Raw genomic sequence first — 22,332 nt, 5'->3', positions numbered from 1 at the left:
GGCCACTGGTATGGCCATCTCCCTATGTCCACTGTGCTGCTTAAATCTCTAGGGCCCATCTGAATTTCCTCAGCAAAGCAGTCCCTTTTGCAGGGGGCAGGGAAGACCTGTGGCTCATATGACTGGTTGAATCAGTCCAGGAACAGTGGCTCTTAATTTATTTTCCCCACTGGGGCACACCCGACTGTCATCCCAAGCTACAACACTCATTGGTACAATTTCCAGAGTGCTCGAAGTGGTTACACCTCTCCCTCTCATTCAAAACTCAGACCAGAAAATGCCTAAGAGAGATGTTATTGTAGGCGTGACCTTGAATCCTAAGTCATTCAAAAAATTTTAAATGCGAACCACCTATAGTCTCTGCCTTTCTTACTATTACTGTGATGTTTTACAAATGTCTAGGCACCAGGTGAAATAAAATACTGTTAGCACTCTCTCTTGCTCTCCTGCTGTATTTTTCTGCCCTGACGACTTCTTTTTTAATTTCTATTGCCTGTGCTCAGCTCCCTCCAACTGCAAAACTCCATCTTGATTTTCATTCCTTTGGAAAAAGACAGAGATATATTAAAATCAAAACTTTGGTAGATTAGAAATGGGAATGAAGGGAAGGGCTGAGGGATAGGAACAGGAAAGACATAGAATGAATTGGACTTCACTTTCTTATGTTCATATATGAATACACGACCAGTGTAACTCCATATCATGGACAACCACAAGAATGGGAAGTTAGACTCCATGTGTATAACATATGTCAAAATACACTCTACTGTCATGCATGTCTAAAAAGAAAAAATTAAAAAAGGTGTGGGGATAAAAATAAAATTAGGAATTCAAAGATCCTGAAAATGGTCTTACCTTAGGCAGACATCTAAAATTACTATCTTCAGAGTTAAATAAACAGTCAAACCAACAAAAGCAAAATTCGAACATAGATCAGCAGAAAAATAAATAAGTAACAAGCAGACAAAACCATCACCCACACAGTTCAATCCAACAGAAATCTGTGTAGGTGTTTGCTATTCCAGGTCCTCTGAGAGGTCCCCAAAGGAATGAAAAGACACCATCCCTGAACCCCAAGGTCAAGGGAAGAGAAACCAATGAAGAAGAAACTGCTCTACAATAGGATGAATACTCTAACAGAGCACGGGTCAAAACATGGTGGGGACATAAATGCCAGGGCAGAGTGCAGCTCTGGAGAGCAAGACTGAGATGAGAGAGGAATCCAAGGCAATGCTGAAGCTGGGCTTCAGGAAAGAATAGGGTGAAGAAAGAGAAGAAAGCATCCTTGGATGGAGGTCAGAGACATCAGGACAGGAAGTCTGGGGACCTGGGATCAATCAGGAGCAGGAAGAAGAGGAACAAGTTAGGACATAGGTTTGCTGGAGCCAGTCTGCAAGGGTGTCTGTGCTTTATCCTACAAGCATTGCTGAAGCGGAGGATTCTGGGTGTGAGTGAGCATCCCTTGCAGGTTTGGGCAGGGCAATGCTGGGAAACCTTGAGGTTTACAGGTGCCTGGAGGCTGGTGTGGAAGGTGGGGGTGGGGGGCCCATGAGCATCTTGCTCTCTGTGTGGGGGGCATGGTGCTGAGTGCTGTGCCTTCCCCTCTTCTAAAGCTCAACGTGACACTTTATACTTGCAGGTGAGGAAACAGACTCAGAGAGTGAATTGCTTTCCCCAGCCCTCCAATCTGGTACTCATACACAGAACTGGTGCCAGTCCCCACCTGCTGCTCTCCAAAGAGTCCCAGATGCCTCTGAAGAGTCCCACAACAGACTAGGATGGAGACAATGAGGTGCTCAGAGCAGTGGCTTAAATAAAAAGGGACCAAGGGGACAGGAACAGTGTTTCAGAGGTCTTTGTGTAGGAATCCAAATGCCCTTTCGACTTGTATTTTGGGGAACAATTAACTAGCAGGAAAAGTGATGCTTTGAAACTTGCTCCATGTCACCTCTCTAGACCTGGAACCAGTACAGAGGATGTGCTGGTGTTGGGTGCAGATGTGAAGGAGGGTGGTCTCCACTACTGCCTACACCCTGCACCTCACAGCAAAGTTCATGAGCATGGCTCTAGGTAAGTAATTCACTCATCCATCTGCTCATTATCCATCCAGCCATTCAGGTGCAATTTCTAGACTAAACTTGGAGTTGATGGGCATGAAGGGTCACTTGAAACCCATCTTTTACTAACAGCAAGTTTAAGTAAGTACCGGCACAAACGGATGCATTTATACATACACCTTCATGCAGACCTACACCTGTGTGCCAGAGTGCACACATTCGGAAGTGAAAGAAATGCCATTAGAACTTCAACCAGTCCCCTCAAACTGTGAATTTTTACTCTGTGATATAAAATGACCCAACCCATAAATGGGTTAAGGAACTGAACCAACATTTCACCAAAGAAGAAATTCAATCGATCAACAAACATATGAAAAAATGTTCAACATTTATAGCAATTAGAAAAATACAAATAAAAAAATCTCTAAAATTCCATCTCACTACAGTCAGAATGGCAATTTTCAAGAATACAAGCAACAATAAATGTTGGCGAGAATGTGGGAGAAAAGTTTCATTCATACATTGCTGGTGGGACTATAAATTGGTGTGGCCACTTTGGAAAGCCGTGTGGAGATTCCTCAGAAGACCTGGAATGGAAGAACCATTTGACCCAGTTATCTCACTCCTAGGTTTATACCCAAAGGATTTAAAAATCAGCATATTACAGTGATGCAGCCACATCAATATTTATAGCAGCTTGATTCACAATGGCTAAACTATGGAAACAACCTAGGTGCCCTTCAACACATGAATGGATAAAGAAAATATGGTATACATACACAATGGAATATTACTCAGCTTTAAAGAAGAATGAAATGATGGCATTCGCCAGTAAATGAATGGAGCTGGAGAATATCGCACTAAGCAAAATAAGCCAATCTCAAAAAACCAAAGCCCAGTATTTTCTCTGATATGTGGATGCTAATTCACAATAAGTGAATTAGAATAGAGGTACTTTGGATTAGAGAGAGGGGAGTGAAGGAAGGGACAGTAGGGGGTTTGGAGATAAAAATGATAGTAGAATGAATCAGACATTAATAATATGATTATATGACTGGTGTGATCCTACATCATGTACAACTAAAGAAAGAGAAGTTATTCTCCATTCATGTATGATGTGTCAGAATGCATTCTACTGACATGTATAGCTAATCAGAACAAACTTTAAATAAATAAATAAATACAATATCATTTCCAAACCAGAAGAGAAAGACTGTGGGAACTTGAGGATGACAAATGTGCTGTCACTTCAGTGGCTCTATCTTACATGCGTCTTACCACAGACCTTAGTCCTCTGTGTTCATGTTGATAGACTAGGGGCTCCTGGAAAAGCAAACTGTGGCTTAGGAAGGTGCACTGGGACTTAGTGAGGACTGTGGTCACACAAAAAGCCATGGGGTGGAGGTTTTTGACGGTTTTTGTCTAGAACAACCAAAGCACAGTGTCCTCACCTGGAGTTTCTGACCTGGCCTCCCAGTTCCAATTTTGGGCCATGTCATATTTACATTCAGGTAGGGCTGGAATAGACCAGAGAGCAAGCTTCAAGCCTACAAATGATTCAGTTCAGAGTCCCAAGGAGAAGGAAGTCATTTTGAGTTGGAATTTGTTTTTGACTCCCTCGAGTCAGTCATTCTTTCTTGTGCATTCTCTCTCTCTCTCTCTCTCTCTCTCTCTCTCTCTCTCTCTCTCACACACACACACACACACACACACACACACACACACATGCAAAGGAAAAATAAAGCAAAAAAAATTACACAGCTTTCTAAAAGGTTTGTGCAGCTTCTTGCACATCAAATGGCTCTTAGAAAACAACATTTTAATGATTTCCGTGTAGACGAATCAGAAACATATGGATTAAATTTCCCTTAAAATATACACATGTAATTAAGGAGAAAAGTGCTTGGCAAAACACATTTTGTGTGTTTTATCAAACCCAACATTTGAAAAATAGGTTGAGACATCTAACAAATCCAAACCCAGCGATCCTGCCTGTCCTCCACAGCACGCGCAGGCGGCTTCTAGGCAGGGGACCCAATTCCACCTCATGGGACCCTCGCTCCTTCCCTGGGCTTTCTAGAAGAACACGTTGGGTCCTAACAGATAGAGTGATTCCTTGGGCTCTGCCACAGGGGTTATCAGCCTTCCTTTTCCCCATGCTGTTTTCATTTTCTGGGGCAGCCCCCAGCACAGCAGAGACTCCCAGCGCATTCCTGGCCACCCTGCTGGGGAGTCCAGCAGATGAAGCAATGGTCTGGGCTAAGCCTGCAAGGCACATGTCCCCCTTTCCTTTGCTGGACACTCTACTTCTCCCAGAGGCCTTCCACTGCCCCTCAAAGGAAGGAAGAGGAAACAAGATTAGGTTACTTCCGGTGTCTTTGTTGTTGTTGTTGTTGGTATTGGGGATTGAACCCAGGGGCGCTGAACCCTTGAGCCACATCCCCAGCCTCTTTTTTAATATTTTATTTAGAGACAGGGTCTTGGCTGAGTTGCTTAGGGCCTCGCTAAGTTGCTGAGGCTGGCTTTGAACTCACAATTCTCCTGTCTCAGTCTCCTGAGCCTCTGGGATCACAGGTGTGCACCCCCCATGCCTGGCCTGTGCCTTTTTGTTTGAGAACAAAGTGGAAAAATTAAAAAACAAAAAAAATCTGCAGTATTTATTCACTTACTCACCCTACAGTGGGTATCCATTTTGTACCTACTGTATAAGGGGTGTTATGCTGGGGCTCCTGCCCTCATGAAACCAATATTCTTTACTAGGCCTTATTCTCTGGGGTCCCAGGCCTCAGCCATGCACATGCCTCTCCTCTGGGCTCCTCCTCCCTCTTCTTCAACGTGATGGGGGTCCCTGGGTTCTAATGCCCAAGTCTCTCTTCAGCAAAGCTGTCAACATACTCTGCCTATCCACTTGGTTTCCAGGATCTCCTGATTGTTTTCACAACCTCCCACTGCTCAACCAGCCCTCCCAGGCTTCATGGCTACTTTTCTGAGTCCCCATATAGCAATGGCTATCCATGCTGCTGCTGGGGTCCAGCCCACACCACCTGCTCCACAATCCCCCATCCCCAGCAAGACGCTTCTCAGGCTTGGAGCCCCAGCACCTAATCACCTAATCCTGCTTTCTAACACCAGGCCCTGTATGATTAGGTTTCAACAGACGCATTGTGGAGAGAAACACACATTCAAATCAAAGCACTTGCACACTGGGTCACCATTATGTCCAGGCATCATTCTACATGCTTAATTCTCAACGCCACCCCAGATAGGCCACCATGATTGGCAGCTCCAATTTATGAGTGAAGACAATGAGGCACAAACATTTTATGCAGTCACAGATATATTGGTAGGGCAAGGCTTGGGGGTCCTCTCCAGGCTGATCCTCACTAGGCTGGATATGAGGGAGACTCTGGGCCCCAAGTATCCTCTCTCCCAGCCATCTTCCAAGTCGTCTTCTTCTTCTTTCTTGAAGAGTCTGTGAACCACCCAATGTCTTTTCACTTCAATTAGCCAGGGTATGATTTTGTCATTTGCAAGCATCAATGGGAAGGCAAGGGCTCTGGCTGACCCTTCCCAGCCCGGGAGGCACAGACATCATGGTGGAAAACACACTACCTAAAGAACAGAAAGCCCAGGGAAAAAGGAGGCGCAGGGCTGAATCAGTAGGCTCCCCACCCTCAGAGAACTCCAAGTGGAGAAGAAAGCAGTGCCAGAACAAAGGCACAGAGAAAAGCCACTCGTAACCACAGGCTGAAGGAATGAAGGCTTCTGAGCTGCTTCTTTCTGTTTTTTTTAACCAAAGATTGAATCAGGGGGCACTTAACCACCGAGCCACATCCCCAGGCCTTTTTTATATTTGATTTATTGACAGGGTCTTCCGGAGTTGCTCAGGGCCTTGCTAAGTTGCTGAGGCTGGCTTTGAATTGGCGGTCCTCCTGCCCCAGCCTCCTGAGCCCCTGAGATTACAGGCATGCGCCACCTCGCCCAGTTGATCTGCTTCTTAAGAATGGACATTTGGATAAGAAGGGACAATAGGAATGAACGTTCCATGAACAGAAGGGATTTCACCTGAGTGAACACAGGTGGAAAGTGAGAAGAGGTTTGACTGAGAGTCGAGCCCATCTATTTCTCTCTCTCTCTCTCTCTCTCTCTCTCTCTCTCTCTCTCTCTCTCACACACACACACATACAAACATGAGCACACACACATACAGATAACATATAATATGCATGTAAGTGTGTGTGTGTGTGTGTGTGTGTGTGTGAATTTTACACAACTTCAGCCCAGAAAGTACTTTAAAAAGGGAGGGGGGGGGTTGGCTTTATGTGCATCCTCTGCCAGATCTTAGCAGTTCTCACAGAAGCCTCCTGTGTCTCCTCGTGGAAGATATGGAGTCACACACAGCTTTGAAGGTATCAGCTCTCAGTCTTCAAAGTCTCCCCTGGGAGCCAGGCACAGTGGCACATGCCTGTATCACCAGTGGCTTAGAAGGCTGAGGCAGGAGAATCACAAGTTCAAAGCCAACCTCAGCATCTTGGTGAGGTCCTAAGCAACTTAGCAAGACATTGTCTCTAAATCAAACATAAAAAAGGGCTGGGGATGTGGCTCAGTTGTTACGTGCCCCTGGGTCCAATCTCTGGCACCAAAAAAAGAAAGAAAGAAAAGTCTCCCACAAAGAGCATCTGTTGTAAATAAGTTGCTGCATCTATCAACTGGGCACTTGAGAACCCTTTAAAATGCATTTCTAAAGACCCTAGGACTGTAGTTCTTTGAATGTCCAGGGCAACAGCAGGGCTTGCCCAGGAGCCACCACCTTTGAAGCCGTAAGTCTTTTCAGTGTCTAAGACAAAAGCAACCACAGAGGCAGGCAGTGACCTAGCAGCCAAGGAAGCAGAACATGGGAGAAAACAGGAGCTTACCAGCCAGTTCCATCTAGAACTGAAATTATGCCCAAGAACATAACTCTGTGCCCACAGGGTCCCGGCTGCTAGGAAAGAATGACCTTGTATTGGTTTCCTTCATTAATGGGCAGGATCTCCAGGAACCAAGCTTGGAGCATGTGTTTTGAGTACACGTCATCAATAACTAGATCTGTGCTGGAGGGCTTTCTAAACATGAAATGCATTTCTTCAGTTTGAAAAGAGAAAAGGCTGCGGGGCTGGTTTGAATTAGATAGAGTGAAGACAAGAATTTTCCAAAGTTCCCTTCCCTCTCCCTTGGGCAGCTGAGAGAAGATAGAGTACCTGGCTGACCCTGGTCCTTGCCTTACAGCCTGAATGGGTGGCGATGGAATCTGGGTAGAAGATGATGGACAGGTCCCATGCAGGCTACAAAGGAGGACATTAAATGTCATTCCCTACCTCCCATTGCTCAAGAGACTGGAACTTTAGGACTCTGCCTCGTGATCCTCACAAACACAACTCAACAGCCTGTGTGATCAATGCTGGCTCAGGTCCCTTGCGTATTGCTAACATTGACAGGTACAATTATGCCTTTAAATCTCAGGGTGCAATTAAATCTCTATAATGGTGCTAATGGCTCAAGCAACCTTGAAGCAGCTGTCGTTTTTTAAAAGATCATTGTGAATGGTTTTATGCGTAAAATTGCTCTGTAAAATCTTGTTAATTTTTCATCTTCTGATGAGAATGTATTTAATGCTAAGAAGATGGCTTGCTTCCAGCCACAGTGCACAGAAAGGGACAGTTTCATTTAGGTCTTCATCAGCTGACAAGATTGCCTTGAAGGACTAAGCCTCACTGAACAAAGCTGAGCTCAGCCTTCTGAGATTCACTTCCCTTTGTGCCTTAAGGAAGAGACCAAAGTAAAGATTAGGGCAGAGGACATTGCCCTATCCAGAGTCCTCTGATGGCTATTCAGACTAATATCAATTCTCCAAAGGGAGAGGGGGAAAAAAAGGTCTATCGTGGCCCCACTCTCATGAGCAAGTGGCAGGTCCCCTCCTTAATTTTTCCACTGTCCCCTGGCTTTCCTTTACTGTAGCCAGTATATGACACCTGGTGTTCTAATGATCTCATTACCTGTTTGTTCCCAATTCAACTGTGAACCCCTTGAGGGAAGAGCTGTGTCTAGCTTACCACTGACACTATATGACAATAACTGTTGGAACAATAAATGAGAGGAGGGACTTATTTCCCTGAATCTTAAGGATGGGTAACAGGTAAAGCAGGAAAGGGAGACAGTAAGGATCCAGAGATCCAGCCATAAAGAGCAGGCACAAAAGAAATGCTTCAGAAACAGTGAGTTGGAAGCCCTTTCATTATTGATTGAGACCCTTAAACAGTGACCTAGAACAAGTCAGAAGCTTGATTAATAGTCATGTTATTTCCCAATAATAACAATGATAGGTAAAATGCACTGAGTACTTTCTGTGAGCTACTGCTGCGCTAAGGGCTATACACGCCTCTCAACAACCCTCTGAGGGAGATGGAATCCTTAGGCTCAGGGAGACAAAGCACACAGGATCACAGAGCCCATACAAGGAAGAACAGGGTCCAAATCAATAGCCCTTGCTCTCAACTACTGCACACTTAGAATTCTGAAATGGGATGCTGTGATAAAAACTGCTGCTAATATCTTTGAAAACTTGATGGCAGACAACAGGGGAGATTTTTCCTCTAAAGACATCATGACTTTCTGACTTGCTTATCTCAGGACAAACATTTGTTTAGGAGACTCCAGATATGACAAAGTAGAGCAAAATTCAAATGAAGAATGGTGAGGGTGGACATGTCGAGAATAATTTGAGCCCTGGGTAAATGTCATCTCACTTGGGCTTCCCAAACGCCTCAGGAGGCAGACACTATTATCACTCACATCATAGAGAGGAAACTGTGATCCAAAGGGATGAGGGGACACCCCCTAGGTCACAGCCAGAAACAGGTAGAAGGCAAGGTCCCCCCAACCCCCGCCAGAGGCCGTAAGATGCCACAGTCCAGTCCTCAGCCACTAAAATCCCAAATTGAGTGGGTAGATGAGAATTTCTGGAAAAGAACTCGAGGGGTCTGTGTGAAGACTTGAGGCAAGGAGTCACAACCCTGGAGACAAGGACGTCTGCTTCAGTCTGTGCCGTACTGTGGTCTAAGGAAATACTGCAGCTGATCCAATCGCAACCCCTGAAGCTCTGGGGCCCTGCCCTGACGTACCATTTCAGGGATCAGAGCAAGGTTAACGCAGGGCTCAGTCAATCAGAGCCTGCAGGTGAAATCCAGTCATGCCTACTTGCAGATAAAAAGTTGTCCTGGAACAGAGCCATGCCAGCTGACTTACCTATTGTCTAGGGTTGCTTTTGTGCGGGAACAGCAGAGTTGAGCAGTTGCAACAGACAATATATGACCTGCAGAGCCTTCAGCAGAAAAAAGTCTACCAATCTCTAGACTTTATGTGAGGGGTTTGTTGGAAACAGCAGTCCTGCTTCTCCAAGAAGAACAGGCACAGGGTTTACCTACCCAGTTGCTGCTTGACATACTTGGCTTATAATTATATTTTTCAAAAAAGAAAGAAGAAGAACAACAACAACATTATATCCCAAATCCTTGCCTCTCAAGCCCCCGACTCCACCTCTAAAAGGAACAGTAGCAGGGGCTCTTACCTTTGTTGTACATGTTGGTTGGCACTTGAACGTCACTCAGACTGATGTTCACAGGCAAATTATTAAAATGGTCATTGGGGGCTAAGATGAATTCCTTCCCCAGTTCCAAAAAATTCCCGTCTTTGTCCCTTTCATTGATCAGTACGGCATTGAAGTATTCATACTGAAAGAAAAAGTCAGAAAATGTTACACGCAGCTCAGGGAGGAAGACTGTGAACTCAGACAAGCCAGGGCATGGGTCATGTGCCCTACTCTACTCCTGTAATCTCTTCAAGTCTTAGAGACCGTCTGTGGCTTTGTAGGCACAGGTGTGATAGCACTATATAAATATTTGCCAAAATCATTAGATATTCTTGAAAGAACATGAATTTAAGGGGCTGCATGGTACTTTCTTATGTGAAAATAGAGAAAATTACCCTAAAATATTTTAATTCTTTAATTTGCGAGATAAATCCTGCCCTAATGCAGCCTACATCTAAGTTGAAAGAGTCTTTAAAAAATCAATTAAAAAAATAATAGGTGGGGCTGGGGATGTGGCTCAAGCGGTAGCGCGCTCGCCTGGCATGCGTGCGGCCCGGGTTCGATCCTCAGCACCACATACAAAGATGTTATGTCCGCCAATAACTAAAAAATAAATATTAAAAATTCTCTCTCTCTCTCTCTCTCTCTCTCTCAAAAAAAAAAAAAACTCATACTAAAAAAAAAAAATAATAGGTATATCTACATTAGATCATCCCTGTTTGCTATGGAAAAATAACAAAGCAGTAAGGGGAAGAGCAGAAGGACTGTGGAAAGACTGTGCTTTTACGTGTGGCATGCTACCATGGTGACATCTGCACAGGGAGGAAGCCAGTTGGCTGGGCACCTAGAAGAAGCATCCCAAAGAGAGCAAGAAGAAAAAGGCCCTCACATGGGAGTGTTAGGGTACCTTTTACAAATGGCTGTGTCATCATGATCTAACCTACATAAAATGTCCACTTGGTGCTGAAAGTTATTCTAAGCTTTTCAGGGCTAACTCATTTGGTTCTTCTTGCCCAGCTCAAAGATTTTTTTATGAGATTCCTCAGTTCACAAATGAGGCCACTGAGGTACAGAGAATTGATGCACCTTGCCAAAGATTACACAACTGATAAGCAGAGCCAGAATTCAAACACAGAAGAGCTGTATCCAGAATTCGTGTTCTTATGTTCTATGGTATTATTGAAAGAGAGTCAACTACAGGCACAGCTGGAATTAACAGATCAGGCTATGATTATATGATTAATATGATAAGGCCATTGATGGAAAAAGTGGACAATATGCAAAAACACATAGATAATATAAGCAGAGAGATGGATATTCAACAAAGCAATATCAAATGCTAAAAAATAAAAAATACCGTAACAGAAATCAAAACTGCCCTGGATGGCTCATCAGGAGATTGGACACAGCTGAGGAACCAGTGAGATCAAAAACATGTCAATAGAAGCATCTCAAATAGAAGAACAAAAGGGAAAACAAGGAATCAAATATCAAAGAATTGTAACAATTATAAAAGGAGTAGAATAAGTAATTAGAATACCAAAAGGAGAAAAAAGAAAGAAAATCAAAAAAATATTTGAAGTAATAACGGCTGAGAGTTTTCCAAAATTAATGACAAACATTAAACCACGTTCCAGGAAGCTCAGAGAACACCAAGCACAATGAATAATTCAAAAATCTACACCTATGCATATCACAGTCAAGTTGCAAAAATCAATTTTTTTTGAGGAGGGTTCATGAAATTGGATCCATGGGCACTTAACCACTGAGTCACATCCTCAGCCCTTTTTATTTTTTATTCTGAGACAGGATCTCACTAAGTTGCTTAGGTCCTGAGGTTGGCTTTGATTTTTCAATCCTCCTGCCTCATCCTCCAGAGTTACTGGGATTACAGCTATAAGACACCTTGCCCAGCTCAAAGATAAATTTTTGAAAGAAGCTAGAGGGGAGAAAAATATTACCTAGAGAAAAATAAGGATAAACATCACATCAGACTTCACTTCAGAAACTGTGCAAACAAAAAGAGAGTAGAGTGATTATTATAAAGTTTATGGTAAGTTAAATGAATAAAAGACCAGAAGGAGGAAAGGGGAATATTCTGTGCCATGATTTAAATGTGTCCCTTCCAAAATTTAGGTGTTGGCAAAGTGATAGTATTAAGCAGTGGGGCTACTAAGAAGTGATTGGATCATGAAGGTCCCTTCCTTGTGAATGGAATCATATGTCCTTATAAAAGGGTTTGATAAAGACAGTTCATCTCCTTTTGCTCTTTTGCTTTCTAATCATGTAAAGATACAGTGTTTCTCCCCTCTGGAGGATGCAACATCAAGGTGTCATCTTGGGAAAACAGTAGTCCTCTCCAGATACTGAACCTGCTAGCATCTTGAACTTGGACTTCCCAGCCTCCAGAACTATGAGAACATGAATTTCTGTTCTTTATAAATTACTCAATATCTGTTACCCTCAATATCTGAATTCTGCTGAAGCAGTACAAATGAGTTAAAACAAAAATCAATAGAACTGCAAGGATAAAGGAATAAATTCGCTATTACACTGAAGTTTTCAACACCCCCTTATCAGTTAGTGACAGAATTTGTAGGCAAAAAAAAAAAAATGGCAAGAATATAGTCAAAATGAAAAGTACTATCAATTGGATCTAATTGACATTTATAGAATATTCACCTAACAAGAGTAGAATACATTTTCTTCGAGCACATGAAGATCCAGCTTGGAACACTCACCAAAACTAGTCACATTTGGGGCCATAAAACATAACTTCACGAGTTTAAAGGTACTATTCATGAAGTGGTAGAGGATTACTTGAAAGTGAACTCAACAACAAGATGTTAAGTTAGTACAACTACTATGGAAATCAGTACAGAGGTTCTTCCAAAGAATAGGATTGGAACCACCATATGACCCAGTTATACCACTTCTCAGTATTTCTCCTCAAGAATTAAAGACAGCATAAATATAGTGATACATGCATACCCGTGTTTATAGAAACACAATTTACAATAGCCAAACTATGGAACCAGCCTAGATGTTCATCAATAGATAAATGGATAAAGAAAATGTGGCATCCATACACAATGGAATTTTATTCAGCCACAGAATGAAATATGTCATTTGCAGGAAAATGAATGGAACTTGAGAGCACTATGTTAAGCAAAATACGCCAGAGCTCAGAAAATTAAGGGTCATATGTTTTCTCTCAGATGTGAAAGCTAGAGAGGAAAATGGAAAATAAAAATGTGGGGAAGGGGAAAATCTCATGAAATTAGAAAATGGATCAGTGGAGTAGAGGAAGGGAACCAGGGGAGGGAGAAGAGAATGAAAGGGGAGGTAGTGGAAAATGAAATATAGCAAATTATATTACGTGCATGTACAAATATGTCACAATGAATCCCACTATTATATATAGTTATAATGTACCATAAAATATATTTAAAAAGGAAATTAAATTACAATAAAGTCTTAAAATTAAAACTGAAAACTGTAAATGTATATTAAAAACTCCAGAGAAACTACCAAAATAATTTTTAAATGAAGTATAATTTATGTGCCAAAAGAGGAGAGCAAATTAAATTACATAGGGATGCTCAGTTAAAACTAGAGAAGGCAGAAAAATAATAAAAGACAAACAAAACAAAACAAAAAGAATAAAGGCAGCGAATGGAAAAGTTACAAATGTGGTTCATATTAACCCTACTATACCAATAAGTACTTTAAATGTTAATAGTCTGTATATTTATTCACTTATTTATTGGCACTGGGGATTAAACTCAAGGCTTGTTCACTACCAAGCGACTTTCCCAGTCCTTTTTTTTTTTTAAATTTTGAGACAGGGTCTCACTAAGTTGCAAACTTACGACCCTCCTGCCTCTGTCTCCTGAGTCACTGGAGTTACAAGTATGAGCCACTGAACCAGGCCTAACAACACAATTTAAAAGAAAGTGATTGTCATAATAGATTTAAAAAAAAAACACTCAAAACAAGACCCCACTATATTTTATCTTAAAGAAATTTGCACATAAAAACAGGTGGATTAAAATCAAAGGGATGCAAAAAGATACACTATGCAAACACTAATCAAAAAGCTGGAGATGCTACATTAATTCCAGACAGAGAAGATTTTAAACCAACGAGAATTATCAGGGGGAAAGATGGGCACAACTAATCATAAAGAGGTAAATCCCCCAAGAAGATACAACTACCCTTAAAAATGTGTGCAGGCAACAACAGACCATTAAAATACATGAAGCAAAGATCAATAGAACTGCAAGGATAAATGAATAAATTCACTATTACTCTGAAGTTTTCAACACCCCCTTATCAGTTAGTGACAGATTTAGTAGGCAAAAAATGGCAAGAATATAGTCAAAATGAACAGTACTATCAATTGGATCTAATTGACATTTATAGAATATTCACCTAACAAGTATAGAATACACTTTCTTCTCAAGCACGTGAAGATCCTGCTTGGAACACTCACTAAGACTGGCCACATTTGAGGCCATAAAACATAACTTCAGGAGTTTAAAAAAAATGAAAGTGATACAAAGTCTGCTCTCAACTAGAAATCAATAACAAAAAGCCCCCAAATACTAGAGATTGAACCACAGACTTCTAAATAACACATGGATCAAAAAAGAAGTCTCATGAGAAATTCGGAAATGAAAATACAACTGATCAAAATTTATGGGATGAAGCAAAATCAATGCTTAAAGGGAAATTTGTAGCACTGAGTATATATGTATTAGGAAAAAAAACCTGCAATCCATCATCTAAGTTTCTGGTTTAGGAAACTAAAAAAGATTGTACTAAATCCAAAGTAAGCCGGAAATAAAGAAATAATGTGTGGGGGTTTTTGTTTGTTTGTTTGTTTTTTAATTCTCAGAACTGAAATCAATAAAATTGAGTATAGGAAAGCAATAGAGAACATCAATGAAACCAAATGTTGATTCTGTTAAAAGGTTTATTGCACTAAAAAAGAAACAAAGCAAAAATCGGCAAAGGAAAGAGGTACATTAGATAAAGTCCAGAGGAAAACTGCTCCAAGTTTCCAAAAGCCTGGCCCCAGTGCAGTCCCATAATTAGCACTCAATTCTTCCATTAAGGACTTCAACAACCCCTTCACAATGGTCTCTACCAGGGATGCTCATCAGAGACTCAGTGCTCGGGATATTTCATTGGGGGTTGATCAGGTAACAACACTATTTGCCAACTTCACCTAGTTGATATTTATTCAACTCCACACCTAACAACTGGGCAAAGCACATATATTATGTCAATATTTTAATAAAGAACAATTGGAGGGGCTGGGGTTGTAACTCAGTGGTAGAGCACTTCCCTAGCATGTGTGAGGCACTGGGTTCGATTCTCAGCACCACATATAAATAAAGGAATAAAATAAAGGTCCATCAACACCTAAAAATATATTTTTTTTAAAAAAAAGAACAATTGGAAACTGAAATTGAAAACAATAGCATTTACAATAGCATGGAAACATAAAATACTTAGGAATAAATTTTTTAAATCTGTGAAATGCCTGAAAAATATAGAATATGTCTGTGAGAAATTAAAGAAAATTGAAATAAATTGAGAGAGAGACTTTGCTGAAGAATCGGAAAATGCTTTATGAAGATGACAATTATTCCCAAAGGGACCTATAAATTCAATAAAATCCCAATCAAAATAGCAAAAAACTCTTTATAGAAAATTGCCAAACTGATTTTAAATTTTATATGAAAACAAAAGGTAGCTAAATAAAAAAAAAAAAACTTTTAAAAAGAATAAAAAATGCTAGGCCTCACATCCCTGACTAATTCTTAGTCTAATTAATCAAAACAATGTAGTATTGGCATTAAAATAGACTAATCATTGGAATGAAAGAAAGTCCACAAATAAAGCAACACATATTTAGTCAATTGATTTTCAATAAAGGTGCTTAGATAATTGAATGGGGAAAGTTTTGGGTATTTTGTATTTTGGGTTTGTTTTTTTTTTTTGTACCAGGGATGGAACTCAAGGGTGCATAACCACTGAGCCACATCCCCACCCCTTTTCATACTTTATTTTTATTTTGAGACACGATCTTGCTAAGTTTCTTAGGGCCTTGCTAAATTGCTGAGACTGGCTTTGACTCAGGATCCTCCTGCCTTGGCCTTCAGAGCTCCTGAGATTATAGACAGGTAGGCGTCACAACTCCCAGCAGTGGGGGAATTATTTTCAGCAAATTGTACTGAAACAAATGACTAAACATATGAGAACAACATCCTCAACTCCTAAGTCACACATATGCATATTAATTCAAGGTGGATGATACGACTCATTTTCTAGAAAAAAAAGTAAAAAATACCCATGTGACCTTTAGGTAGACATTGATTTCTTAGGATACAAAAGCACTCACAATTTTTAAAATTTATAATTTGGACTTTAGGAAAATTCAAAACTTCTGATCATTACATTTACCATTAATAAAACAAAAAGAAAAGCCACTGCTAAGGAAAAAGTATTTATAATACAATAGTCTGACAAATGCCTTGCCCTCAGAATGTGTACTGAACTCTCACAATGTATCTTAAAATGTAAACCATAATATGGGCACATGTTACAAAGGAAGGTATATTAACAGCCAATATGCAGACTGAACTGTGTTCCACATCATTAATCAACAGGGAAATGCAAAATAACGCCTCCCAAAACCCCAATCAGATACCATGTCATACCCACAAAATAGCTAAAATTAAAAATCCTTACGATGTTAAATGTTGCCTATGATGTAGAGTAACCGGAAATCTCATATACAGCTTATGAAAATATAAAATGTCTATGAACACTCTGGAAGAACATTTTGCAGCTTCTTATAAAGCGTTTAGTACCCCTTGACCCAGCAATTCCACTCCTAGGTATTTACCCAAGAGAAATGAAAACATATGCCCACAAAAATATTTATGTGAATATTCATGAAAGGCCCATTCATGATAGCCAAAATATGAAATAACCCCAATATCCATAAACAGGTGAAGGGATAAAGGAATCTATGATATCCAAACAATGGACTATTATTCAGAGACAAATTACTGATACACTCAAAATAGGAATGAATCTCACAAATATTATAAGTGAAAGAAACCAGAGACAATAGAGTATGCATATGTGAGACCATGTGTACCAAGTTCCAGAGCAGGCAATTGTGATGGTCATCTGGTAGCTTCTGGGTGGCAGGTGAGGGTCTCCTGGGAGTTACAAAAGAGCTCTGGAGCATAGTAAATATTGTGTCTTTATGAAGCCTTGTTATTGGGTATATCCATTTACCAGTACTCAGTGGATTTTATGCTAGAAAATATTCTATTTTACTTTACAAATTAATGCCTCAATTAAAAAAAATGGAAGTCACAAAACAACCTTTCAATTCTTTCTGAATTATTAAGAACTTTACAGAGGGCTGGGGTTGTGGCTCAGTGGTAGAGCGCTTGCCTGGCACACGTGAGGCGCTGGATTCAATCTTCAGCACCACGTAAAAATAGATAAAGTAAAGGTATTGTGTCCATCTATAACTTAAAAATATAAAAGAACTTTATAGAGATGGAAATCAAGTGAATGAATTCCAACTTTAACCATTTTGTAAAGCGGAATTAACCATATTATAGCATCCAGAAACAAGAGAAAGCCTAGTGGTCTTCCTACTGAAACACCAACCCAAGGGAGCACCTTGAAATGCAGCAATACCCTGACCAACTCCAGAAGCGCCCAAGGCCAAGGAGACAGTAGTGAGGGCTGCGCCTTCCAGAAATCTGCTTTCTAGGAATCACTGCAGCAGGCTTCTCCCCCAAGCACTGTGTTAAGTGAAGTCTTCATTTTCCATAGAAGCTCTGCACAGATTATCAGCACTTTCCCAAATCGTCACCTCCCTCCTCTCTTAGAACTGGGAGTTGCATTAACAAAACAAAGCTTTGGCCTGCTGGGAAAAGGACAATGAAACCATGGTTCACCCAGGGCTCTCTGGAGGCAGCTTCTAAATTGTCTTTTAATTGAATAATCCCCACAGACCAGAATGCAAATGAAGTGAGAACAGAAAGGTAGGGGAGCAGGATTTGGTTTACTGGCTGTCATCCTTTACTGGGGACAGCTGTTATATTCTGCTGGAACTTTGTGTTCTATTTCTCCTCCCCAAATCCATTTGTTTGTCTGTATTGATTTTGAAAAGGCTGATTCCATTAAAAACTAGAAGAATCTTTGGCAGGCTTTGGAATGCACTGGTGTCCCGAAGAGGGTCAAAGTGGCTTTGTCCCTAGGATCAGGTGGAGGAAAGGGTGTGTTTAGCCAAGTCACCTTGGTATTTCTGAATCCTTGTCTGATATGGGATCAGAATAAATTAATCCTTTTGTGAGTATATCTGATGACCTACTAAGTGGGAAGAGGACACAAAGGAAACTAATCCAGAGGATAAAATATGGCACATAAAATACCAGGGGCAACGTGGCCAGTGTGCCGTTCACAGAACCTGACCCATATCATGCTCAGAATAAGCTGGTTCCGTGAAGAAATGGCTGGAGTCATTCAACAGGGCAGGGCTGGGCGAAACTTTTCTGGCAAGGGTCAGACAGTAAATATTTCAGGCTATGGAGTGGATTATAGGGTATTCATGGCAATGATTCAATTCTGCCATCACAGCTTGAGAGCAGCCATAGACGGCACCCAAAGAACAACTCTGGCTGTTGCAGCAAAGCTTCAAGTATCAGAAATTTACAAAATATTAGGCCTTTGGGATAGAGCTGGCCATTTCCCTGCAGAGTGCTATGGGATATGTGAGAAGCAGAAATTTAAAACAACAATAACAATTTCTCTGGGTAAAAGGATCTTCAGCAAAGATGCACCAGGACCAAGCCTTGGCAGATGGGGTGCCAATAAGATCAGGAGAGAGAGCAGAAATAAAGGTCTGGGAGCAGTCAGGCAGGGAGGGGACAGGCAGGAGGACCTCAGAGAAGATATCAGAGTAAAGAGCAAATTAGAGTGGCACCCTCTCTTTCGGGATTCCAGTGGCTCCCTCTGCGCAGCATGAGGAGTGGCACTTCTCTGCTGGTGTCCCAGAGCGATGACTACAAATTATGATCTGTGAAACTCTGAGCTGCTCCACAGAACGCTGACAAGGAAACATTTTTGAAAGCAGCAAAGTTTGGGAAACACAGGGAGAGCTGAGTTTAAGGAAAAACACAGAGAGTTCCTTCACTGCAGAACTTCTCAGAGCCTTCAACTCATTCTGAGAATAAACACTGTACACTTTAAGTTTGGTGGGGAATATTGTAGGCAGAATTCCCCAGATTTAACTGACATGTAGCTGTCCATGAAGTAACACGGGGCTCATTTACATATACTTGTTTGACAGTTTTAGTCACACACAGTTCCCCCCATAAGAGACCAGTTGTACAACCACAGTTGTGCCCATGTTCACTCACTTTTGTATCCCCAGGCCCTGGCATGGAGACATCTGATAATCATATGTTGGTTGACTGACCAAATGACCATGTCCAAATCCATTTGGTCCAGGTCTATCACAGGATCTGCATTCCATGGACCCATCTTCACAGTCAACTCCTGGCTCTGTGATGCCCAGGAAAGTGACCAGGCAGTTTAGGAAGAGCCACACTGTAGGCAGTGATTCCCATGGACTCAGGAAAGTGAAAGTTGTAGGGGACGAACTCACACAGATGCACAGCCTCTGTCACAAATATGGAAAGAGGGGTGGGTCCAAAGAAGTGGGGCAAAGGTGAATTGAGAAGGGACCAGAACTGCTGGGCTGTGCTGACCTCATAAGATAAAGAGAACAAGGCCAAACCTGTGGCTTCCCCAAGGGCCACCTGGGCATCCTACTGGCCACCCTTTCAATGAATTGTCACAGAAGGTAGCAATTTTCACTTTTTTTTCCCCCCTGTGGTTCTGGGGATTGAACCCAGGGCCTTGTGCGTGCAAGGCAAGCCCTCTACCAACTGAGCTCTATCCCCAGCCCCAACTTTCACTTCTGACAGGGGTGTCAGTAGGTCCAGCTTCAGATTCAGTGGATTCACTAGATGGTGAGAAGGTTCCGTTTGTGTGCCTTCTCTGCTGGGCTGGCGGTGACAGCCTGTATGTGTTGAGAAGGCTTCTGAGGCAGTATCTCAGCCCCAGGAAAGCATGCCATCCTCTGACTGGTGGCCCAGTTTTTCCCACACCACCCACATCCTTGAAAACTCATCACTCCCCAGTTTGGGGGTTGGCAAACTTTTTCTATAAAGAGCCAGATAATAAATATTTTAGGTTTTGCAGGCCAGACAGTCTCTGTTGCAACATTCAATTTGGCTGTTTTACTGAAAGCGACCCCATTGCAATACATAAACAAATGGGTGTGGCTGTGTTCCAATAAAACTTTATTTACACAAACAAGGCAGCTGGCAGAAGAGAGCCTAGTTGTTCCTGAACCTTGCCCCGGTTCCCTCTTCACTCTTTCCATGTGACATGCACCTAATCTCATACATCAATATGTCCTAAGGCAATGCTTCTCAACTCTGGCCAAACTTCAGTACAATTAAATCTGAATCTCTGGATGGGACCCAGCATCAGGATTCTTTTGGTCTCCCCAGTTGATATCAGTGTGTGGCCTAGGCTGGGACAGTGATTCCAAGGGTGGCCACTGTTTCCCCTTCCTGCTGGGTAAGCCACATCACAGAGCTCCAAGACATGGTTGCAAAGAACCTGCTTCATGGAGAAAAAGTATCTGTTCCGCACGTTTTGGCTTGGAAATTGAATTCTGCATTGAAAGTTCTCTAATTACTTCCTGCGTGCGCTTGCTGCAGAGACAACCTACCGTGAACTCCCTGAGAGGAGGATCTGTGCTTCTCCTCAGGCTCACTCACTACTGTACCTGACAACATCACAGAATCCAGCCTGGAACTGGATCCAGGATCCACGGTCAGCAGCAAATCATGTGCCCACTCAGTAAGTGGTTGCATTAGCCAGGGTCCTCCAGAGAAACAGGAGAGATGATTGAGAGACAGATAATAAGATATTCATATCTAGGATAATCAGATATTTGTATTTTCCTTAGAGTACCTCAGTCTTCTCATCTGTAAAATGCAGTAACTGGGAACTCCACCACTGTAATCAGCATCCAACATGATATAGGTAAGAACTCAGACATCCATGCTGAGTAGCTCCATTAGCCTGCAAGGCTTGGACTCGCCCACTCCCCCAGAAGCCCTCCCCTTCTCAATGGATTCTTTGGCCCTTTCCTATTCACCCCACTGGAAATCCTCAGAGGGTGTGTTTTGTATGGTGAACCTCTAAGAGCAGGCAGAAACCTTGGGTTCCTGGTCTCCTGGAGCATCTGTCCTTCCCAGAAACACTGGTCTCTGTCACAGAGCCCAGGGCCTAGAGGCTGTCAGTCAAAGGCAATGGGATGAATAACTAGAGGGACACTATTTTTCTGTACCACTTAGGAAACATTTTTATGTTTCACTGTCAGCCAGGAAGACATGTCCCTCTCTGCAAATTAGTTCCCAGTCAAGAGAGGAATCTGAGAAACCTCCTTCTCATCCAGAGCCTCTCTCTCTGCCTGGATTTCACTCCATAGTCCGTCATGAAGTCAGACACCACCCTGGTCTGGCCATGATTTCAGGGACTTCAGGGACGGCACCATGTTTGAATCCTAAAACACCTAGCATCCTTCTGACCCAAAGTGGGAGTGGTAACACCTACCTCTTCATGGCTTTCTGAGGATGGAATGGCAGAAAATGCACAAATGTAGTGGGCAAAGTGCCCACAGCAGGCTCTTAATGGATTTTGGTTCTCTCTTCTTTAGTGTTTCCCCCCGCCACTCCTGCTCTGGGATGATGGCCAGCTTTTTACAACTTAGATTAGAAAATAAAAATTAACAGGAATATTAGTTCCAAATGAGCCAAGCAAATATCCAACTCCCCATGCATGTGTATCCTGCACGGAAGTGACATGTACTAGCTACTCAGGCAAGCCCCTCTCCCAAGGTCTAGTGCTGTCTGGTTACTGCTCAATAATCTCATTTTCTCTTTATATGTGAAAATTGATTTTTAAATGATCTGTTCCAGAATATTTCTAGGTATTAACATTACATTAACTCACTTATAATTCCCCAAGTGTCACAGTTCCTTTAAAAAAAAGCAGATAATGAATATCCCTTTCCCAGCCATCTGGAATCTCTAGCCTCTGAGAGTCCTCAAGTCCAAGTACTAACAGCCTCCTTAACAAGCCACTTAGGCAGGCCTTGGACGGCTGCCTTCTGCAGGCGAGCTGGCCACTTGGCATTTCATTTTAAGAGCCTCAGAGTGGAGTGTTTAACTTCAGCATGCTGGGTTCAAATCCCAGCTCCTCTGCTGAGCCAGAAGCTGCTATCTCATCCCTAAAATGGGTTCACAACTGCCCATATTATTGTGAAGTTGTCTTGGAGAATAGATGGTTGCCAGGCGTGGTGGCATTCACCCATAATCACAGTTGCTCTGGAAGCTGAGGCAGGAGGATCCCAAGTTCAAAGCCAGCCTTAGCAACTTAGCAAGGCCATAAGCAACTCAGTGAAACCCTGTCTCAAAATAAAATATAAAAAAGGGCTGGGGATGTGTCTCAGGGGCTAAGTGCCCC

The 22,332-nt window shown here is 42.1% G+C and overlaps 1 protein-coding gene across 1 annotated transcript in view; it reads right to left on the bottom strand.

The window, feature by feature from the left end:
• Cacna2d3 (calcium voltage-gated channel auxiliary subunit alpha2delta 3) overlaps window positions 1–22,332 on the bottom strand; it is an 872,527-nt gene that overhangs the window by 520,933 nt on the left and 329,262 nt on the right. Inside the window, exon 5 of the mRNA XM_027947835.2 lies at window positions 9,664–9,826. Within this exon, the coding sequence (XP_027803636.1) occupies window positions 9,664–9,826 (163 nt within the window). The remainder of the gene's footprint in view (window positions 1–9,663; window positions 9,827–22,332) is intronic.

This window comes from Marmota flaviventris, chromosome 1 (genome assembly GCF_047511675.1).
Source record: "Marmota flaviventris isolate mMarFla1 chromosome 1, mMarFla1.hap1, whole genome shotgun sequence".
Taxonomy (NCBI): domain Eukaryota; kingdom Metazoa; phylum Chordata; class Mammalia; order Rodentia; family Sciuridae; genus Marmota; species Marmota flaviventris.
Note: the sequence above shows the minus strand (reverse complement) of the source record. Positions and strands in the feature narration are given on the sequence as shown.